Genomic DNA, 22,405 nt, shown 5'->3' with positions numbered 1-22,405 from the left:
AAAAGTTAAAATATAGAACAAGAGATCTATAGTTTGAGATGCTATATTCTGCTTATTTATTAGTGAACGAACTCGAGACAAGTTCAACAACTAATATACAATTGATGCACACAACAAAGATAAAATCGTAACCTGTGTATGAAGATCATTACCAACATTACAACTGTAAGAATCAGGATGTGGGGAGGAATTTAGAAGAGCAAGAAATCAACAACTAGTAAGCGTATTATATTTTTCAATTAGTAATACAAACTGATAACAATTGAACTCATGATGGAAGGAGAAATTATTGCAGATACCAAACCGGGTTCACTTTAATTTTTCTTGAATTTCTCTGCGGTTGTGTGCAATTTGTCTAGCCGGTTTTGGTTTCAGTCAGGGTTTCATTGCAACTTGACTGATGGTTTGTCTTGTGTAATGTGTTCCTTATTATTGAATTAACTTTCGTTGGCGGGTTAGTCCTTTGAAGAGGATGAAAATGTTGGACATAAATTGTCTTTATAAAAGATATAGTTAAAAACGTGGCAAAAATTATAGTAAGAGGATCGTCACACGATTGATGGGTTGAAATATATTTTACCATTGCCATTGATTAATTTTAAAATTTATGCTTTTGGTATAATACATTATGAAATTTTGCAAAATTAATATTTTTACATGGACGTAATCATTCAAGGAAGTGTTGTCATTTCCCACACGATTCCTCTTACATCTGCCAATTATTGTGAAAAGAATTGGATTTGTTGCCTGTCTGCACCAAAAATTACTAAGTGAACATATGTAGTGAAGGATTGGATGATGCTTGGTCAATATGCCGGAAGGATACCAAGGGGTAGTTTTAAATCTAATCCAAGATGTAGGTTTCTAGATTTCTTGGATTGAGAAGGATCTATGGATGCCTTATTGGTATTTGCAATTGGCTGGGGAAGCCTTTGAAATTTTTTTACCAAAATAATGTTATGGAATGTAAAAAGAGATCCAAAGCCATCAGACGTATAACATGCAGGCAATTTTTGTGCACAACTAATATTTTAAATAATATAGATTTACGGAAAATATAAGTCTCAAGTGAATAAAATTATGGGCTAATGTACTATTACAAATTGGATGATCACACTCATTCTCGTTTACATTTTCAACTGAGTATATCATGTAATCGTTTGGACAAGCATGTATCATTTTATAATCAAGCCATAAATCTCTTATCATTTTTATGGCAATATTAAGATTTACATCGGGAAATGCTTCCCTAATCAGATGTAGAATACTGTTGAATGCAGACTCGGTAAACCCATGACTGCACTTCAATTGGTAAAATGTAACTATGAAACCTAAACGAGTGAATTTTTCAAACTTGTGAAATAGTGGTTCTTTCCCTTCCTTCAACCTTATAAAAGTCTTTCGAGACTTCATTCATTCCATTTATATCCTTACCTTCATTGCGAATCATTTCATCAAAATCATCACCTAGGTAGATATGTCATATTTCATCTCATCATTATTAATTTTTCCGAACTTATCACTTAACACTTCATATATCCAATAAAAAATGATGGACATGGACCATTAAGCACAAGATGATCATCTACATTTAGTTGTGAGTAGCAGTTCCGATTACTAAAATCTTTTCAAGGGCACTGTAGTTTATTTCCTAAGGTAAAATTATCAAAGGAATCCCTACGAAAATATGTGGCCCCATTACTATAAGCCTCATTGTGTTTATATAGTAAAAGCCAAGTCATTGATATAAAATTTACCAGCCTGTTTTCTACACAAGAAAGCAAATAAATAATAAACTTAAATATACGACATCGAATAATATTCTACGTATTACTCAACATATTCTTACAAACACAAACATTGCACAACGATAAATATATTATTACTCAACACAAGATAAATTTATAACTGAGTTTACGCATAAAAAAGTTTACGCGGTAAATATGCAAAAAACATGAAGCAAATACAAGTAGTGCATAAATATTTACAAAAAAAATAGTCATAATGAAGCTTACAACCAAAATCATAAAAATAAAGACGTATTTTAAAAGAAACATAGTCACATTTAAAGATGTAATTTAAAAATTCCTATTTTAAATCTTTGACAACGTCACAATCAAAATCTTAATTTTAAAATGCCCGGGTGAATTATTTTTAAAACCCTCTTATTTTTAAAACCTTGGAAAGTATTGGGCCTGAAATTTTGGATATCTATTGCAATAGTTAAACAAACTCATTACAAACCATTAAATTTTTTTGCAAGAACTCAACTCATTTGTAACATTTTTTAAAAAACATCCGACACCTTAAACTTGTCAAAAGTGGCCATGAAACAGGAACGATTTAAGAGCAAATTTTTGATTGGGCGTTGCAATAGCCATTCTAAGGTGTAGTGAACTAAAGGTTAATTTCAAGGAGGGCAATTCGAGTTGACAATCTTGATGTTTGATTGTCATGTTTCTTAAGTAGAACTCCTGTTTTATTTTAAGTACAAAATATTTTGGGAACTTGATACTCAACAGTTATGAACTTAATTTTAAACATGAGATTATTTTTGTGTAATTAGAAACATTGTCAACAAATATGGCTCTTAGATGAATTTGCAAACATTATTTACTTTGGTTGACTTCGAACTTTATTTTATGTTAAATTTCAACTTCGGATTTGAGTTCTTAACTGAAATTTGTAATTAAGTTTTTAGTATTGCAAGTGTAATAAAAATTTATTTTTATGTTGGTAAAATGGGAAAAAAGTGTTACAATAAATAAAAAAGTGTTACAGAAATGTTACAATGTTATATAAAGATATGACTAGAAGATTAAAATATTTTATCATTCAATGTTAGAATGGAAAATTGGTGTTGCAAAAGAGTTTATTCCAACATATTGATTGTTGGGTGTTGCAATAGAACAACTGTTACACCTACATGGTGTTATCATAGATATTGAAATTGTAAATATAGGTGTCTCTTGTAACACTTTATCCATATTACCATAGGTTCAAAAAGTGGTATTGTTTACCCCTATTGTAGCATGCGCAAATACAACACCAGTAAATTTTCAAAAAGTTTAACCTTAGCCGAAAAACTTTGTTTTACGTAACACTTTCTGTTCATTTTAACACTCTTTTAGGTTTTTCTAGAAGTCATATATAGGTGTAGTGAAGCTTGACCATGGTGTGTTTTTGGCTATGAAAAAGTTATCTTAAGTAATAGAATATTCCTTAATTTTAGATCCAATAGCCATGAACAATTTGTTTAAAGATCCATTGGTCGTTATGAAATTGGTAGTACAAGGACTATGACTACCAAAAATTTGGATAATATTCCCCTTATGCATATTATATAATAAAGATATAAGGGTTGTTCAAATCAACGGTATTCTGCGTTTTATGAAATTCATATTACCCGTTAATGATTCAATATGCAGTTAATTGGAATTGATTAATTAATATTTGGTATATGCATATAGTTATATACATGTTACGCAGAACTTACCAACGCAAATTTTTGCGGAGTATCGAGATGAGATTTCAGAAACCATTATTTTCGAATTTCCTAATGATCAAAAGACCCGTGTGAAATTTGATAAGGACGAGGGACACTTTTGCTGTGTTGTTAATCTTCTAAATGGTTGTGATAAGAGATTGTGTATGATCCTTCGACCTATGATAAATTATAATTATATTTAAATATGAATATTAATTTAACTAGTAATTTTTGTTAACTAGTAATTTTATTTTATTTTTAAATGGACTTACATGGGTTGGATGTAAGGCTCTTTCATTTGCTTTAAGGAAGAAAGCGCGAAAAGGGGTCAAGTAGTAAGGTTGAATTTACATAATACTTTTAATGCATTGTACGTGATTTATATATATGTTTCATATAGAAATTGGTCTTGTTTACAAATACAACTCCTCTCCCCGGCCTTTTGGAAATGGTTTGGCCATGTTCTACCACCCAGGGAGATTACCGTTACTTTACCACATGGCCAAACCTTAGTAGGATATTACTCACCTCTACATCCTATTTCTTGCTTGATGAATTTTGAGGGGAAAGGTGATGGTACGGTGCTTACTTATCATGAAGATGAGTGCTTTGATGGAATGTTTTTGGACATCGATGCGGTGAAGAAATCATATTCTACTGGTAAAAATAATTACATACTCCAATTATTTCCTCCCTTCTAATCGAAATTCTCTATGTTTATGTTGAGTATAAATAATTATTTAATAATATTTAATAGGTTCTACGAGCGAATTGCAGGTTGGTCAATTAAAGATCAAAATTATGCAATGGAATTTGGAAGATTATTGTTGTGGTATTGTAAGAATTTTGGAATTCTAACAATTTAATAGATTGTTCAATAATTTGCATAAGTTTAACAAAATTATTATTTGTGCAGGACATTGCATGCGAGTTCAGTTCAATCACTAACTTTTGGTCTCATGGCGATATTTTATTGTAGTAATCATGTACAATAATCCAACATAAACTGTATTCTGTTTCTTTCAATATTCTCTCCCTCTTGTCTCTCTATTACACCAAATTCTACTACAATGTCCTTTCCATCAATTATTCACCTCGTGTTGATCTTGATAAATATCGCATTTTAATCCATGGCGCATAAAATTCCGCGGAATCCATGAAAAATTCAACACCATCATCACGCAATGCCCTTCTAGAGATTTGTACATATATAATTTACTTATGTCTTACTTATTTATGTTTCCTTAGTTTGATTTTCATGGATCCATGTATTTGTGTTGTATATTTGTTTGAGGTTATATAAATGTATACATGTTTTGTTGAACTTTATATATATATATAAGCTTTATTTTCCATGTATGTTGGTTTTAAATCAAGTGATATAATTATATGTGATGTAGTTATGTTGTTTGAAGTTTATTTTATACTTTATTATGTTTTTGAGTTTTTTTATTTGATAAAACTTTATTTTGTTGAATTGAAGTGTCAAAATATTTGGTTTGCATGGTGCCAATTTTGGTCATTTTTCTTTATTATGTAAAATTGTAAATTTGGGCTTTATTAAATTTTGCATTTTTCATGTTTGACTGAATTTTATGTCAATATATCAAAATTGTTATATCTGTGTAAAATTCTATATCAAATTATGAATGTATCGTATAATATTTGTGTTTATATGATAAATTTTAGAAATGGTCGAATATTTGTGTTTATATGGAAAATTTCAAAAATAGTTGTATTATTTGTGCGTATGTGGCAAATTTAGAATTAATTTATGTTATCTATATAAGTATAATGTAATTGTATATAAAATACATGCCTTAGCATTTTTGTTTTGGTTTTATACAATTTAGGATGTACATTGGTATGTTATTATAATGAGAGCTTTCCTAGTCATTATTTCGGCATTGATGATAAAAGATAGAGGTAAGAGGCTGGCGGGGTACACGAGCAAAGAATCAAGGACCCATAAAAACACACCTCGCAAGGGACATGGGGGCATGAAATGTTGGTGGTGAGGGAAGAAGTGGCAGTGGTCGGGAAAAAATGGCAGAACGACTTGCAAGAATAACGACCGAAAGTGGTATTTTCATGGCGCCGAATACCAACCATATTCTGAAAATACCTACCATTCATAAGAAAAATGACCATCTCTTTCGAAAGCGGTCAGAAGCGTATCTTGCACCCGACCGTGTCATTAGTCTGCGTTAGTCAACGTAAAATTCTACGCAAAAAGTAACTAGTCTGACCGTTTTTGACTCGGTCGATACTCGTGAATAGTGATCGGTTTTTGCCTTAAAATGACAGATTTGGTGTTGGTAAAGGCCCTATTTCTTGTAGTGAATAATATATATATTTTGTCTATAATTTTTTTAATAAAATACTACGAATATTAAAGACATAATTTTTCCTTATGACACATCAATATTATACATCGACCAAATCCAGTTAATCATATTTAGTTTCCTTTTATTTTACACCGACCAAATTTTATTAATTTATATTTTATTTTAATTTTAATTTTCTTCTAAACATGTTAAAGATTATTTAATTTACACGAATGAATAGTGTATATATATTACTTGATTTTACCCTCATACTGTTACACGTAACTTTTTATCTTTGTATTTTATTTTATTTTAGTTTGGTTCAATAATATAATTTCATTTATCCCAATCAACAACATTTATTTTTTATTCAAGTCTAAAATCCAGTATACCCGCCAAATTCAACTAATTATACTTAATTTGCTCTTAATTATATTTTAGGTACGACCAATAGATAATTTTTCAGCACATAATAGTGTTTATTATTTTGTTTTATTTCGAGACCAGAATACCAACAAACGAATTATCTGTGATTAGGTTTTAAAGAAGTGGTATAAGTAATGTATATACAAAAGTAATAACTAAAGTACCGTAGTGACTTATCGATTATCAATTTTTTTAATGTTTCGGCATAAATGAATGAATTTTTATATTTTTATTAGAAAAATGTTATTAATTTGAATAATTTAGGAAAAGGAATCAAATTAAAGTTCTAACAAAAGAAAAAAAAATCCTAGTTTGTTTAATTATTTTTCGCTTTATCTTAAGTTATATAAATTAGATTTTGACGATTTTATAACTCACGCAAATCTCACGAAATAACGTATAATTCGGTGAGAGTTTTAAAGGTATTTTCCGACAAAAAATATCCATAAAATGAAGAAAAAAAGAAAATTACAAATTTTGTATTAATATTATATTTTAACTAACTTTTTGGTTTAAATTATTGATATAATGCTACATTTTATTCTTTCAATTCAGCATATCGACTTATCGTTGGTTATAATATTATCCCTTATTTTAGATGGAACTAGTGGAATCCATTTGTTTAAAGATGAAATCGTCCAATTACATTGGTAGTCACCGATCATTAGTAACAAATATTTTAATAACATTCTCCGCTTAGAATGCTTAATGATATATTTTGACAATTACATGTCTCTTTAATAAAATGAGAATCATATGACAAATGTTATTGCAAATTTAAAAACTTAAAAATTGAAAGTTACCATGCATTGCAAGTAAACTTGTAGTTGGATCATATCATTGAAAACTTGTATGAAGAGATAAAATTGAAAATATTATATATTTCTTTTATACGACTATTATTATTATTATTCTTGGAAAAAGAAACAGATAAAAGATGCAAATTCATATCTTTTTTCCCAAGAAAAGGTGCATATTGTTATTCTTACCAAGTCAAAGATTTTCTTAAAATATCAGGATATATGTGAAACAAACAATGACAAAATTAAACATAGCCATAATTGGTAGGAAAACCATACCAAAAAATCCTAAAAAAATTGAATAGATGCGGCCTCTCCAAAAGGTTGCGACTCGCCCCTTGAAATAAACACTATTGACACCAAGTCTCAACTATATATGAGCCGCCTACGCTAAGTTTGATTCATACCACTACAAACCCTTTGCATTTCCTCTTTGAATAACTCTCAAAACTTTTAGTTTCCCTTCCTCCATATTCAAGTCATGGCAATGGAGACCGAGTTTGAATTCTATGAATTTAAACATAGGTTTGCTTTGTACGATCCAGACTCCTATTTCGATGATAAAAATGTTAGCAACGAGCATTTTAATCTTTATCATACCATCGATAGGACTCTATTTTATAGGCTAGTCGGTAAACTTGGTCGTAACGTTGATGAATCGAAGTTTGTGGTGGCATTCTTGATCTGGCTGGAAAGAATCCGGTACAGCAAGAATGCTGTCCACAAAGTTATTTCTTGGCCATTTCATTTGATTGACCAACTTGCTAATGAAATTGCTAAATTTTTTATGTGGATGGAGAACAATGACTCAGGTCAAGAATTCTTTAATCCACGTTTGCTTCAGATGTTATGCTCTCGTGAAATCAACTTACTCTACTTTCGTGAGAGACGGAGTAAGATCATTGAAAGTGTCCGGAGTATAATTTCTGAAGTTTGTGTTAGGGCCTTTAGAGATATACTCACAAGTGATAGTCAGTTTGTAGATGTTCAAGGAGATAGGTTGTGGTTTGGTTATAACACTAATCAGGTTTTGGTGCCACGTCCTCCTTTGTATCAAAACGTTGTAGGTGGGTTTCCACAACTAGGGTTTGGAGGAAACTTGGTTCCTATAAACTATACGAGTCAGCTCCGCAGTGTATTGGAAAATCCTGATGCGGATTTAAGTGAAATTTTTGGAGGATTGCAGCTGATGGATGGTTGCGAGGATGAACCTGACGTTGCACCTGAAGAACGAACTATCTTTTTGACATTCTCCAAAGGCTACTACCTTCCTGAATCCGAGATTCGAGATTTTTTTACAAGGTATAAAATATTCAAAATTCATCCAGATGTATGCAAATGTATAATTACAATAATATTTAATTAGCAAATATCTATTTATGTGGTGAGTAAGCATGTTGACATGGTTTTCCTTTTTGCACAGGATTTTTGGTGATTTCATAGAAGGGATATACATGCAAGATGTATCCAGTGATGAACAACCATTGTACGCTCGAATGGTTTGCCGTTCATCTTCTATCATTCCACGCATAGCTCCTCCAGGAATAAAAACCAAGTACTCCATTTGCGGGAAGCAAGTCTGGGCCAAAAAGCATGTGAAGAGAAGTGGCGAGTCCACTTCTGATTAATAAAAAAATTATGTTTAAGTTGGTACCCTGTAGTGGGTAACTGGTTCACCTCTTGATGTATGAAAACATGTCTTCTAAGCATATAAATCATGTTGTTAAGATTTTTTCTTGGATTCATATAGCAATTTATGTTATGTTAGATTTTTTTTATAAATAAAAAAAGTAATTCTCATGTTGATAGTACTGATCATGGCTACAAATAAATTATATTCTTAATTTTACACTACTTTTTGAAACTGATCAATCACTTCTTTAAATATAATTTAAAATGTCAATATCCTACATATAATAGGAGTGAAAATATTGATAATTAAAATATTTTTTAACATATTTAAAGTACATAGTTATTCTAAATTATAAAGAGGACATATTGGGATTTTAAAAATAAATAAGGTATTCTAATTTACAAAGTAGAGGAGTTTGAAATTTATTTTAACCTATTATAATTAGAGCATGTATTAGAATTTATAAAATAGAGTTTCAAATTATTTTTTAAATATTATAATTATAATATGTATCCTAATTATATTATATTATATATATAACAGGGGTAAATGATAATTCAAGGGGGATAATGTTAAAGTAATACCAAAGGTCAAAGATTAAAAAACTCATAAACACTTTTTTTAAATTTAATTTACTACATATTTTTGTAAATAAAGCATATTTTCGAATTTATAAAATAGACAGTTTCAAATTAATTTTTTAATATTATAAACAGAATAGATATCCAAACTATATCCTATATATAATATGAGTAAACAATAATTCAAAAGATATAATGTTAAAGTAATATCAAATGTGGAAGGTTGGAAACTCATCAAGCACTTATTTAAATTTAATTTACTTTAAATAATATCTAATATGATTGAAAATATTGATAATCCCATCCCTACTTAATGACATGAAACAAACATGCCTTAAACATATTTCCAGCCATGGGGCACCCGGTACCAAAATCATAGTTGGACCATGGATGTTGTCACCGGTCAGATTTTCAACCGTGAATTTTCTTATTCGTGCTATCCACTCGGTCGCCCAAACGCCCAAGTAGTCAGCCTATTCGAGAGGTTGTCGCCCAGCAACCCAGCAATCCAAAAACAGTATCTATGAAACTCATGCACAATAAAGATATAATCGTGTGTGCAAGTGTGTCTAATTACCAAGAAAATATAAAGACACAACAGATTTACCATCCTGAATGCTCAACCTTTTATTGATCAACAATATAAGAATACAACCCCAAGATATACTTACAAACTTTGCCTACTTCCTAGAATATAGTACAAGTGCAGAATATAATATGAACTTGTACAGAATGATACTTATATATTCATAAAATGTAAATCTATATATATACTAAAGCCTGATCGCAACCCCAGCAGCCTACACAACCCCAACAGCTCCAACTACTGGGAGTTACAAGCAGTTCTGGAAATCAAATGCCTTCAAATTCAAAATTTTCCATCAAGTCCTTGAGCCCCAACTGCAAGGTAGTTATTCGAGCAACCCACTAGTGCATAATCCAGCACATATGTATATATATAATGTATATATAAATCATCTCCCATGTGCCACACACGTGCCCAGGTTTTTGACTTAACCCTTAGTCATTTTTGGACTCCAAGCTAAGCTCCCAGCTCAATGTTGCCCACACATAAATCAGCCAACCAAATTTATCTTGAGTCGCCATAGCGCCCAATCTGAGTCGCCTCCGGGTGACTAGTCTGTGTCGCTGCCTGGTGCCTACTCAGTGTCGCCGCGTGGCGACTAGGGTTAGGAGGAAACATGGTTCCTATAACCTATATGAGTCAGCTCCGCAGTGTATTGGAAAATCCTGATGCGGATTTAAGTGAAATTTTTGGAGGATTGCAGCTGATGGATGGTTGCGAGGATGAACCTGACGTTGCACCTGAAGAACGAACTATCTTTTTGACATTCTCCAAAGGCTACTACCTTCCTGAATCCGAGATTCGAGATTTTTTTACAAGGTATAAAATATTCAAAATTCATCCAGATGTATGCAAATGTATAATTACAATAATATTTAATTAGCAAATATCTATTTATGTGGTGAGTAAGCATGTTGACATGGTTTTCCTTTTTGCACAGGATTTTTGGTGATTTCATAGAAGGGATATACATGCAAGATGTATCCAGTGATGAACAACCATTGTACGCTCGAATGGTTTGCCGTTCATCTTCTATCATTCCACGCATAGCTCCTCCAGGAATAAAAACCAAGTACTCCATTTGCGGGAAGCAAGTCTGGGCCAAAAAGCATGTGAAGAGAAGTGGCGAGTCCACTTCTGATTAATAAAAAAATTATGTTTAAGTTGGTACCCTGTAGTGGGTAACTGGTTCACCTCTTGATGTATGAAAACATGTCTTCTAAGCATATAAATCATGTTGTTAAGATTTTTTCTTGGATTCATATAGCAATTTCTGTTATGTTATATCTTTTTTTATAAATAAAGAAGAAAGTAATTCTCATGTTGATAGTACTGATCTAATTACTTGTAAGTAATCAAGGCTACAAATAAATTATATTCTTAATTTTACACTAGCTTTTCAAACTGATCAAGCACTTCTTTCAATCTAATTTAAAATGTCAATATCTTACATATAATAGGACTGAAAATATTGATAATTAAAATATTTTTTAACATATTTAAAGTAGATAGTTATTCTAAATTATAAAGAAGATATATTGGGATTTTAAAAATAAATAAGTTATTCTAATTTACAAAGGAGAGGAGTTTGAAATTTATTTTAACCTATTATAATTAGAGCATGTATTAGAATTTATAAAATAGAGTTTCAAATTATTTTTTAAATATTATAATTATAATATGTATCCTAATTATATTATATTATATATATAACAGGGGTAAATGATAATTCAAGAGGGATAATGTTAAAGTAATACCAAAGGTCAAAGATTAAAAACTCACTAAACACTTTTTTAAATTTAATTTACTACATATTTTTGTAAATAAAGCATGTTTACGAATTTATAAAATAGACAGTTTGAAATTATTTTTTAAATATTATAAACAGAATAGATATCCTAACTATATCCTATATATAATATGAGTAAACAATAATTGAAAAGAAATAATGTTAAAGTAATATCAAAGATGGAATGTTGGAAACTCATCAAGCACTTATTTAAATTTACTTTACTTTAAATAATATCTAATATGATTGAAAATATTGATAATCATATGTGTACTTAATGACATGAAACAAACATGCCTTAAAGCATATTTCCGCCCATGGGGCACCCGGTACCAAAAGTATAGTTGGACCATAGTTGGACCATGGATGTTGTCAGGGGTTAGATTTTCAACCCTGAATTTTCTTATTGGTGCGGTCTACTCAGTCGCCTAAACGCCCAAGTAGTCAGCCTACTCGAAAGGTTGTCGCCCAGCAACCGAGCAATCCAAAAATAGCAGATGAAACTATGAAACTCATGCATAATAAAGATATAATCCTGTGTGCAAGTGTGTCTAATTACCAATCAAATGTAAAGACACAACAGATTTACGAGCCTGAATGCTCAACCTTTTATTGACCAACAATATAAGAATACAACCTCAAGATATGCTTATAAACTTTGCCTACTTCCTAGAATATTGTACAAGTGCAGAATATAATATGAACTTGTACAGAATGATACTTATATATTCAGAAAATGCCAATCTATATATATACTAAAGCCTGATCGCAGCCCCAGCAGCCCATACAACTCCAGTAGCTCCAACTGCTGGCAGTTACAAGCAGTTCCGGAATTCAAATGCCTTCAAATTCGAATTTTTTCACCAAGTCCTTGAGCCCCAACTGCAAGGTAGTTATTCCAGCAACCCACTAGTACATAATCCAACACATATGTATATATAATGTATATATAAATCATCTCCCATGTGCCACACATGTGCCCAGGTTTTTGACTTAACCCTTAGTCATTTTTGGACTCCAAGCTAAGCTCTCACCTCAATGTTGCCCACACATAAATCAGCCAACCAAATTTATCTTGAGTCGTCATAGCGCCCAATCTGAGTCAGCTCCGGGTGACTAGTCTGTGTCGCTGCCTGGTGCCTACTCAGTGTTGCCGCGTGGCGACTAGTCCGTGTCGCCTCCTGTTGATGTTTGGTCCCAATTTTACTTGGCTGCCTAGCAAATCAGAATCTATAATTCCAATCCAGTCTAAGGGTTTTACAAACCCTCCCACACCTCCTGAGTTGGATGTCCTCATAAAATCATCAACAATTATGAGAAGTCCGTTTCTCCAAATAGCAAAATCAACGCCCATGAACCAAGGATGCAAATTCGTATGCGGTTACTTCCACTGCAAAACCCAACCAGCTACCATAAGTTGATCAGATAAACCTCCACAATTTCTCCCCCTTTTGTCACCAAAACTTGATGACCATGTGTAGACGCCCAGTCGGCCACTCGTCAAATCCATCCTGACTTGAGTTCCAGCAGCGCCTCCAACCCTTGTAGACATTAACTTAGGCCCAACAAGAAAATTACCTAGTTCGCTGCCTTGTAGAGATGAGTCGCTAACCTGTGATCTAACTTCACAAACCATGTCACCGACCAAAATTTGAACATCCCCCAACTTCTTCATTTTCTTTTTACCTATATCAATCTGCATAGGAACATCTTTCACAAAATATGAATATGTCTCATCCATGATCATAATCCCACTATAACGCAACATAATAGCACTACTAGTCATTCTAAGGTAAAAAAATATAGAATTACCATTCGTAAAGAAATGAACTTAATTCGTGAAAAAATGATCAAGGGCTTAGCATACCATTGTACTACGAAGTTAGGAAAAACTGTATGCCCGAAAGTATGAGTATCACTCAGTATTTTATAATTGTTTACATCTTTTCAGCTTTGTTCTGCACATCTTCATCACTCCAGTACTTCAGCAGCACCGTGAACTGTTCCATTAGAATGTTTACAGGCTTGTTGTTTATATGGTACATGTCATTATTGAACTGGTCAATGAAAAAAAAATAATGCTTTTTACCTTGACATACTCCCTGCATCAATTTTTTTCTTCCTCTAGAATTTTAGATCAATTATTGAAATCAACAACATTGTATAAAAGAGCTATCATCTCCAATAAACTACTCACTGCATTAACTAATTTATCTTTTTTTTAGTGAGGCTGGAATTAAGAATTTAATTAGACCAATGGATTATCCTCAAGCTTCCATGTGATGATATCATTTATTTTCGTAGGTCCTCTGCACCTTTGAATTTATGTACTACTTTAACCTATGAAAGTATAGACGAATTATTTCACGTAATCAAGAATTTACTCGAATAAAACTAGTAATTATAAATTAAAAATTATGTCTCAAATACACTCGTCATTGGTAATGTGATGAGATTTCAAGATATTCACAACATTGGAATGTGTTTCTTGCTCTTTTATTTCCATTTTTTGTTTTTGCATTTCCAAGTAAGCCTCCATCGTACCAATTTCTTGATTATACAAAACCCTTTCTAGTGTGGTAAAATGAACAGGTAGTGGGGGTAGAGGCAGTGGAGAGTGTTGAAGGGGGACTAGTTGTTGTTCTAAGGTAGGTGGTAATTTCTCCCTGCCAGTCGTCATGAAAAAAAAATCAGATAATCACACATACATTCTACAAATATTTTTATAAAACACATAGAATTTAAATATATTGAGACATTTACCTTTTGAGCATTTCTAATTGAAAAGCGAATTGTTCGTCTAATTATTACATCCTTCTCCTTTTAAATTTTCTTTTTTCGCTAAAGTAGTAAAATAAGACCAACACCATTTCAGATACGACTTCTTCATCACTTAAAATACAATGTCATACATTGGAAATCATTACCTGGACGTCTTCTTCATCACTTAAAATGTCATGTCCCGAAACAAAAGGACTATCAAATTCCAATTCCATATCAGATTATACCAGTATGGCCATTTTCATTTTTTTGATTTTGTTGAGGGTTCAACAAACTCAACCACATTTTCCTTTAATTTAAGTTTTTCTATTTGTCTCTAATTTTCTTCCGCTCTCAGCTTTCTTTTTATTTTGAAATCATCAATATTCCCCTGCATTAAAACCACAAAAAAGTGTGTAAAATCATATGGTGCTATTATCATATGAAAAAACCAAAATTATCTTGTCACCTCATTTTCTCTTCACTTTTTCTGTATAAATTTCCTTGTCCTTTTCACTTGCATTCTTTTTCCTCTGCTGATCACTTGCATATTTGTTCTTTTTTCATAAGTTTTTTTTCCTTTTTGTCAATCTTCTGATAAGGCTCCTTTTCACCGATTTTTTCTCACCCTCATCATATGCATTCTTGGCTAGCTTCATTTTATCTAGTTGTTGTTGTTTAAGGTCTTGAACCATCACAACTTTATTTTCAACTAGAAGTCAGCACCTAAAATAATAATTATGACATAATTAAAAATAACATCATTTCTCAAATTGATTCGCAATACAAGAAATATAGGAAAATACAGTTTACCTTCAAAAAATTGAGTCATTAATCTAACGATTACATGGGGTTAGGACTGACTTGCAGCCTCAATAGCTTTGTTGACAACCGTGTCAACATTGAGATCTAAGTAAGAACCACGGTTCATTATTTCTCCAACACGAATTGCTTCTGCTTTAGTAGCGATTAATTTCCAACCTTCACCTTGTTTTTTTTCATATACTCCTCCAATTTTAGTATATCGAAGATCATCTTTCACATATTCCATAATTAATGGGGTCAATATCTTTAGCAATTGTGAAGCAGCTTTTACATGAATATTTATTTTTCTAAAACTCTCCCTTGTCGTAGGACTTGAGAAAAAAATATTTTTCCTGAGAAGAAAAAAAACAAGAAAATTCATTAATCCATACATTTTACCAGTATAAGAAGGCAACATTTAATAAGTACAAGGTCAATTTTGATAAATATTAATATATATACAAACAGTCATGAATAAGTACGAGAAGGTTTCACGGGAATAATTACAAGCACAATGTTTAGTGGTACCGATTACAACACAATATTAATCAGTTACACGTAAGAGATTGCATTACGAGAAAAGAACATGACATAATGAAAATAAATACAAAATAGCAAGTCCATTAATTCAAAAAATTCATCGTCTGCTTCATCTCCACTAGAAAATTAAAGGCACACTTCACTCGACATGTAATCCATACACCAACTGACATCATCATTCTGATATGGTTCTCATATTCAGAGTTCAATTCTACATCGGGTATAGTGGGTCCATAAACATCTTCAAGTACATTAGATTTTTCGCCTATGTCATGGTATCCCTTCGGTAGTTTATTTACAATAAAATGCAAATTCTTTTCAATCCGTGTAAGCCTAAAACAATTCTTATCCTTTTCATACCAAAACAATGAAACCGAACTACCGAAATTGCTCCCCAATAATCTGATTTAGTAATTTATTTTATTACTCCATGGTAAGTAACATCTCCGATTGTTGGGTTTTTATCTTTATAACTCGTAAAACTGGTGGTTATGGCTATCAAAATGATACCGCTATTTTATGTAGTACAGTTGGCATCTCTTATCTTTATATGGAATCTGAATATGTTTATGACATAGCCAAAAAACTTTTTAACTTCTCGTTGGGGTCCCTTGCCAAAATTAATAATTTTGGTGAAGGTTTTTTCGTTTTTTTACCTCATCTTTCAACCAGTGATAAAATTCTTATATTTGTATTTTTTTTCTTGTGTACCTCTTTGACTTTTCATGACTATCAAGTAAGGTACGATGTTCCCTATAATTCATAAATAAAAAGGTATTAGTGTTACATAGTACTAGTTTAAACAACTCTATTTAATTGAATAAATACTAGGAATCGACTTTAATCGACTTTACACAATCATCTTTTTAATTTTGACATTTCTACAGTTAAAAAGCATATATCGATGACCATTAATTGAAACCTTTTATGCCAACTCTACATATTTACCATCTTTTGTTTCTTCTCGACCCAATAGAGTATCCAACATTTATGTTCTCTTTTATCATTGCTTTAATAGCATCACTTAGAAATCTAGAATAAAATTCCACGCACTCTTCTTTCAAATACCCTTTAGCAATGGACCCTTTTGGTTTACTTCTATTGTTGACATACGACTTCAATTTACCCAGGTATCACTCAATTCCAAAAATCCATCTAAGGTGCATTGGTCCTCCGAATTCCATTTTCTTTCACAAGTGAACTAGAATGTGAACCACAATATCAAAAAATGCGGGTGGGAATATAGTTTCTAACTGGCAGAGCATTTCTATTATTTTTGCTTGCAACTTCGGAATATCTTCCAACTCAATCACTTTGTCGCATAACTCCAAAAAATGCACTCAGTCTCATCAAAGTCATTGCAACATCTGTATTGAGGTCTTAACGTCAATAAATTATAGTAAATACTAAAGCATAAATTACACATCATGAATTTTATACCCAAACATCTTTATTTCACTAATTTGCACGCATCGACTAATATTACATACGGTTCCATGTGGACGTTTCGCATTCTGGAACACTGAACATAATCTTTTCTTTTCTTTTTTCGTCATGTCAAAAATTGTTGCTCTCATTTCGTATTGATTCTTATCACCAATTCTCATAGGGTGAAGAACCTTCTGAATACTCATTTCTTAAAGAACTTTTTGAGTGCTGAGATGATCTTTCGTCTTGCCGCCAATATTCAACGAAGTCCCTAATATTTTATCACACATATGTTTTTCTATATGCATGACATCTAAACAATGCCTAACTAAATTTTCCCTCTAATATGGTAACTGAAAAAGATGGACTTCTTTTTAAACGGACAACCTGTCTCATTTTTCTTTCCTTTGTATCACGATTCTAGAAATAATTCTCATATCGAGATAATAGTGCTTCAATGTCTATTCCAAAATGATGTAGGTGTACTTAAAATCTTCTACAATCTGATCTATGCTTATGGTCAGGAGGCAGAAATTTTTGGTGATTCATATTATAAACTTTTCAACTATATTTCAGATTGGATAAAGAAGTGAAGAAGTGGCAATTAAGACAACCTAATTTACCCTTGGTTTTCCACCCCTATAAAAGTGTGTACCCCGAAAAATCACTATTGGTCATCAACGGTATTGTAAGGTTCTAAATCTACTTTCCATATTTGTTTTAACTCTGCACCTCGTGGCTGCATATAGACATCTATGTCGTTACCAGTGTATACGAGACCATGGGTTACTGTTGATAAAATTTTCTGATTTCATAATCAACCAAGGAGGAAGATTATAATTGACTAAAATAATAGGCAAATTGTTGTGACTTATATTCATTGATCGGTAAGGAATAACGTCATTCGCGGCTAAACCGTACCAAATATTTTAGATTTTTGCGGCAAAATTAGATGGCAGGGATCCATCGACTTCCAGGCTTCTGCATCCGCTCAATGTCCTAACTTTCCATCTTTTGTCTAACCCACTGCATGTCATTCATGAGTTCTTAGAGAAAGTATCTCAAGACTTTTGCAGGAACCTTTGAAATATGTTCTTTTAAGTACAAACATGTGCATTGTTGTCTTTTTTAGGGACTTGACACACCACAAAATGTATACTCAATTTTATTAACATTTTCAGCCGAGTATATCATGCAATCGTTTGGACAAGCATGTATTTTTTATAATCAATCCCTAAATCTCTTATCATTTTTATGGAACTATAAAAGAAGAAAGCAGATGTACATCAGTAAATGCTTTCTTAACCAACTGTAGAATACTGCTGAATACAGACTTGGTAAAACCATGACTGCACTTTAATTGATAATGTCTAACCATGAAACCTAAATGAGTGAATTCAAAGACCTGGGAAATAGTGGTTGTTTTCCTTCCTCAACAACGTTATAAAAATCTTTCATGGCTTCATTCATGCTATTTCTATCTTTATCTTCATTGTGAATCATTTCATCGAAATCATCACCTAGGTACCTCTGTCATAGTTCATCTCATCATTACTAGTTTTTCTGAACTTATCGATTGACACTTCATATATCCAATTAGAAAATGATGGACATGGACCATTCAACACGAGATGATCATATACATTTTCTTGTGAGTACCAGTACCGATTACTATAATCTTTGGAATTCAACAGCTCTGATGGGGACTCAAATCTCGAGACATAAAAATATTATCAATGATTAGTCCGGTGTCCCAGAGTGACGGTTTCGTCTCATTGTCATCCTTATCCCAAAGACTGATCGTTGTATCTCGACAAAGAGTCTTAGAGTTTTACTTGAAAATGGGCCTCAATCATTGTCCATTGCCCACGCTCTTGTATGATTGAAGGAAAAGGACATATTAGTGATGTTGGCCCAGTTGACTAGGCCCATTAAGTTGAGTCGAGAGTACATTGCCGGTTTAGGACGCCCAAGAGACGAAGGCCTACAGGGGGAATGGGTCGGTGGTTGAATTTGACTGAAGAATCCATAGGACAATCCACTCACCCATAATGTTTCTCTGTATCTATCACCAATGTATCTATCACCAATTGAACTAAGGAGGTGTCATTTTTGAGGTTTGAATACATTCCATACACATTCATACACACACTCACACCATCAATTTAATTATGAAGGTGTTAAATCTGAGGTTTGAATATAATTTTTACACATTCATACTCACACTCGCAAGTTACTTCAGAGCTCTAAAGTCTTGAACCTACAATCTTTCAAGTTAACTTATTCTTTCATTGTAGGTGAATAGAGGAAAAATATTCAGCACTCTCTTCCTTGCGGGTGTGACCGAACAAGGGCTTGAAATCTATTCCAGTAACTTATTTTAAATTGATTCCTCAACATTTTTGTGGTATATTAAACCTTTTTCATACAAAACCTAACAAGTTCATTATAACCATTAAATTAACTGTTCGGAAAAGAAAATGTATATATAAGAAAATGTGATTATAGGTAGCCACCAGCGAGAATAACATTCATATTTACACTATATTACATTATTAAAATTAAAATAATATATTTTTTAGTGATGTGTTATATACTTAAACTTTGATATATAGTTAGTATTTTAGCACATGGACCTAACATTGGGGGGATTGTTTAAATACATCTTAAAAACTCTAAAATATTTTTTTAATTTAATGTACATTTAATAATTTTTAAATTAAGCTAAATTTTTAAGGGGCCTATTTATCTTAAAAGAATATTACATTATAAACACCTATGTTTATTTTGTACGGTTTCAACTCAATAATCAAATTAATAAATATGGCATTGGGTAGCTCAGAAGTTAACAATTTATTCCGCATTGTCAAACTTCCTAAGGCTTTGGCTGAGAATATTTTAAAACATGTACTCAATTCTAAGGCTATATATAAGACATGTTAGTAAAAAAATAAGAGAAATGATAGAGTTCCCAAAAACTCAATTCCAAGGCTATATACAGTTTCCAAAAACTTACCCCAAAATTTGTCTCATATTACACATAACATAATATAACAAGAGTTTATTGGTATGATCGGTTGTAATTTTTATAAAATGATGGGTGCATGATGCATATATATTGCTCACAAAATATAGTTTTCCACATGTTATTTGCAACAAATTTTGATACAAAATTTTAGTGCCAGTAAGATCACTCAAAAAATAAAAATGTCATTAAAATAGGGGCATAAGAAAGGGTTGTAATATGTTAGTAATTAATGTGTAAATGCTGTCAAGGTAGGAGTATTGTATGGTGTAAAAGGTCTAACACCATGATTTAAAGGAAATAGGAGAATTATAAAATTAAAAATAAAACCCTAACTTATGCACCTCTTCTAGAGGACGCGTCTCCTCTGAATTAAACCCTAGCTCTATTCACTCCAAGTGTGCTATATATAAAAGGCCCCTGGCCAAGTCAAATCTTCACCAATACACGACCCATCAAATGTATCTCAAAACATTTTGGTCTCCGTTCATCTCAAATCCTTCATATTTCCGTGATTTTGTAAAGTCAAAGCAATGGAAACCGAGTTCAATGGCCATGACAGCAAATGGATTGCTTTGTATGATCCAGCCCTGCATTTCGTTGAAGAAAAAATCAGCAACAAAGATTTTAATCTTTTCCATGCAATTGAAAGGAAGCTATTCTACAGGCTAGTCCATAAACTTGGTCGAAATATTGATGAATCTATGCATGTAGTGGCATTCCTCATCTGGCTCGAAAGAATCCGTTACAGCCACAACCCCGTCCACAAAGTGATTGCTTGGCCGTTTCATCTGGTTGATGAACTTTCCAATGAAATTGCAGGATTTTTAAAGTGCCTAGAGAGAGAGAAATTAGGTAGCGAGTACATTTGTCTGTATTCCGTTCGAAAGTTATGTTCTCGCCACATCAAGTTGTTCGAGTTTCACCATAGAAGGAATAGTATTCTTGAGAGTGTTGCAAAGATTGTATCAGAAGTTTGTAAGAGGGCTTTCAAGGACATACTCATAGTTGATAGTGAGTTTGCCGATGTAGAAGGATAGAAAATGTGGTTCGATGTAGAAGTGAGTTTCCAGGGGGGTTTCCGCAAATAGGGCTTGGAGGAAATATAGGCTCCACAAAGCAAGTGACGAACAACCATTGAATGTTCGGATGGTTGGTTTATGCTAGATATGTGCTGCTCTATGCATTTTAAAAAGACACTACACTCCTTGGTTTGTTAAAAACTGAAAGATACAAGAATTTGTAATAACATATATACTAAATGTATACTAATATCCATCCAATAAATCCAGCATTCTGCAAGAAGAAAGTGACTGTTTGCTACAGCCTAAATACAGTATAGTTGCTCTTTCATATATCAATTGAAAGCAGTACTATTAATGGTACTTATTTATTCATATATAGCACACACATTAATTTCCATAGGGATCAGAATGGACACTAAGCTTCATAGCAGCACCATAGTTAAAAAACTTGGCACAAATGAGATAGTAGGCGAAATTCACCATTCCAATTCCTGACATAATCCAGTAAACATAATCTGCTCTTCCTTCATTAATATCATCAGGCAACCAGTCTGTAGCTGGACGTATTAATCCAATGACCACAGCACTTGAATAAAACCCAATTCCAACTATCAAAGATATCATGGCAGTCGCAGTGTTTCTTAAGGATTCTGGAAGTTCTTGATAATAAAATGCAACCTGTCCTGGATAATGTAATGCTTCACTGATCCCGATAATTGTTAAGTTTATCACTAGCCAGAATGCGAATAAAATTTTGGTATAACAAATAAAGCCAATAGAACATATATATGATTTTCAATATTTTTTCATAAAGGGATTTGGTTCATATTAGTTATATGCTAGATGTTATAGTTAGGACTATATATCATTCGAGATGCTCTTAGAAAAGAGATCATTTAAGTATAGTGTATGGACGGGCATAAATCTCAGTGATTAGTTTAGTAGATTTGGAATCAAAAAATTAGTAGATCTGTTCCGCCCAAAATGGAAATGGACCGTGAGTTGTAGAAATGCTTTTGAGAAGTTGAGATAAACTGTGGATACTAAACGGGTCATCGGCCTTCCGGATTTTGAAAAGCCATTGGAAGTCCGTACAAATGCTCGGATAAAGCTATTGGGGTGTATTGATACAATAGGGTCATCCAACTGCATATAAAAGTAGGAAGTTAAAAGACCTACAAGAAAAAATGTTGT

General features: G+C 32.3%; 2 protein-coding genes across 2 annotated transcripts; both read left to right on the top strand.

The window, feature by feature from the left end:
- The first annotated feature begins 7,521 nt into the window (after positions 1–7,521).
- LOC141696336 (uncharacterized) lies at positions 7,522–8,668 on the top strand. The gene is made up of 2 exons (XM_074500489.1): positions 7,522–8,342; positions 8,464–8,668. The coding sequence occupies exons 1-2, from the start codon at positions 7,522–7,524 to the stop codon at positions 8,666–8,668; spliced, it is 1,026 nt and encodes a 341-aa protein (XP_074356590.1).
- A 12,051-nt stretch (positions 8,669–20,719) lies between these two features.
- LOC141696333 (uncharacterized) lies at positions 20,720–21,226 on the top strand. The gene has a single exon (XM_074500488.1). The coding sequence runs from the start codon at positions 20,720–20,722 to the stop codon at positions 21,224–21,226; it is 507 nt and encodes a 168-aa protein (XP_074356589.1).
- The last annotated feature ends 1,179 nt before the right edge of the window (positions 21,227–22,405 follow it).

The sequence above is a fragment of the Apium graveolens genome, chromosome 11, assembly GCF_009905375.1.
Source record: "Apium graveolens cultivar Ventura chromosome 11, ASM990537v1, whole genome shotgun sequence".
Classification (NCBI taxonomy): domain Eukaryota; kingdom Viridiplantae; phylum Streptophyta; class Magnoliopsida; order Apiales; family Apiaceae; genus Apium; species Apium graveolens.
Note: the sequence above shows the minus strand (reverse complement) of the source record. Positions and strands in the feature narration are given on the sequence as shown.

Bases quoted from the DNA above. Each gene is read 5' to 3' on its own strand.
- LOC141696336 (XM_074500489.1), top strand. From the start codon at position 7,522: ATGGCAATGGAGACCGAGTTTGAATTCTATGAATTTAAACATAGGTTT. The intron at 8,343-8,463 runs GTATAAAATATT...CTTTTTGCACAG, and splicing joins ATTCGAGATTTTTTTACAAG to GATTTTTGGTGATTTCATAG.
- LOC141696333 (XM_074500488.1), top strand. From the start codon at position 20,720: ATGGAAACCGAGTTCAATGGCCATGACAGCAAATGGATTGCTTTGTAT.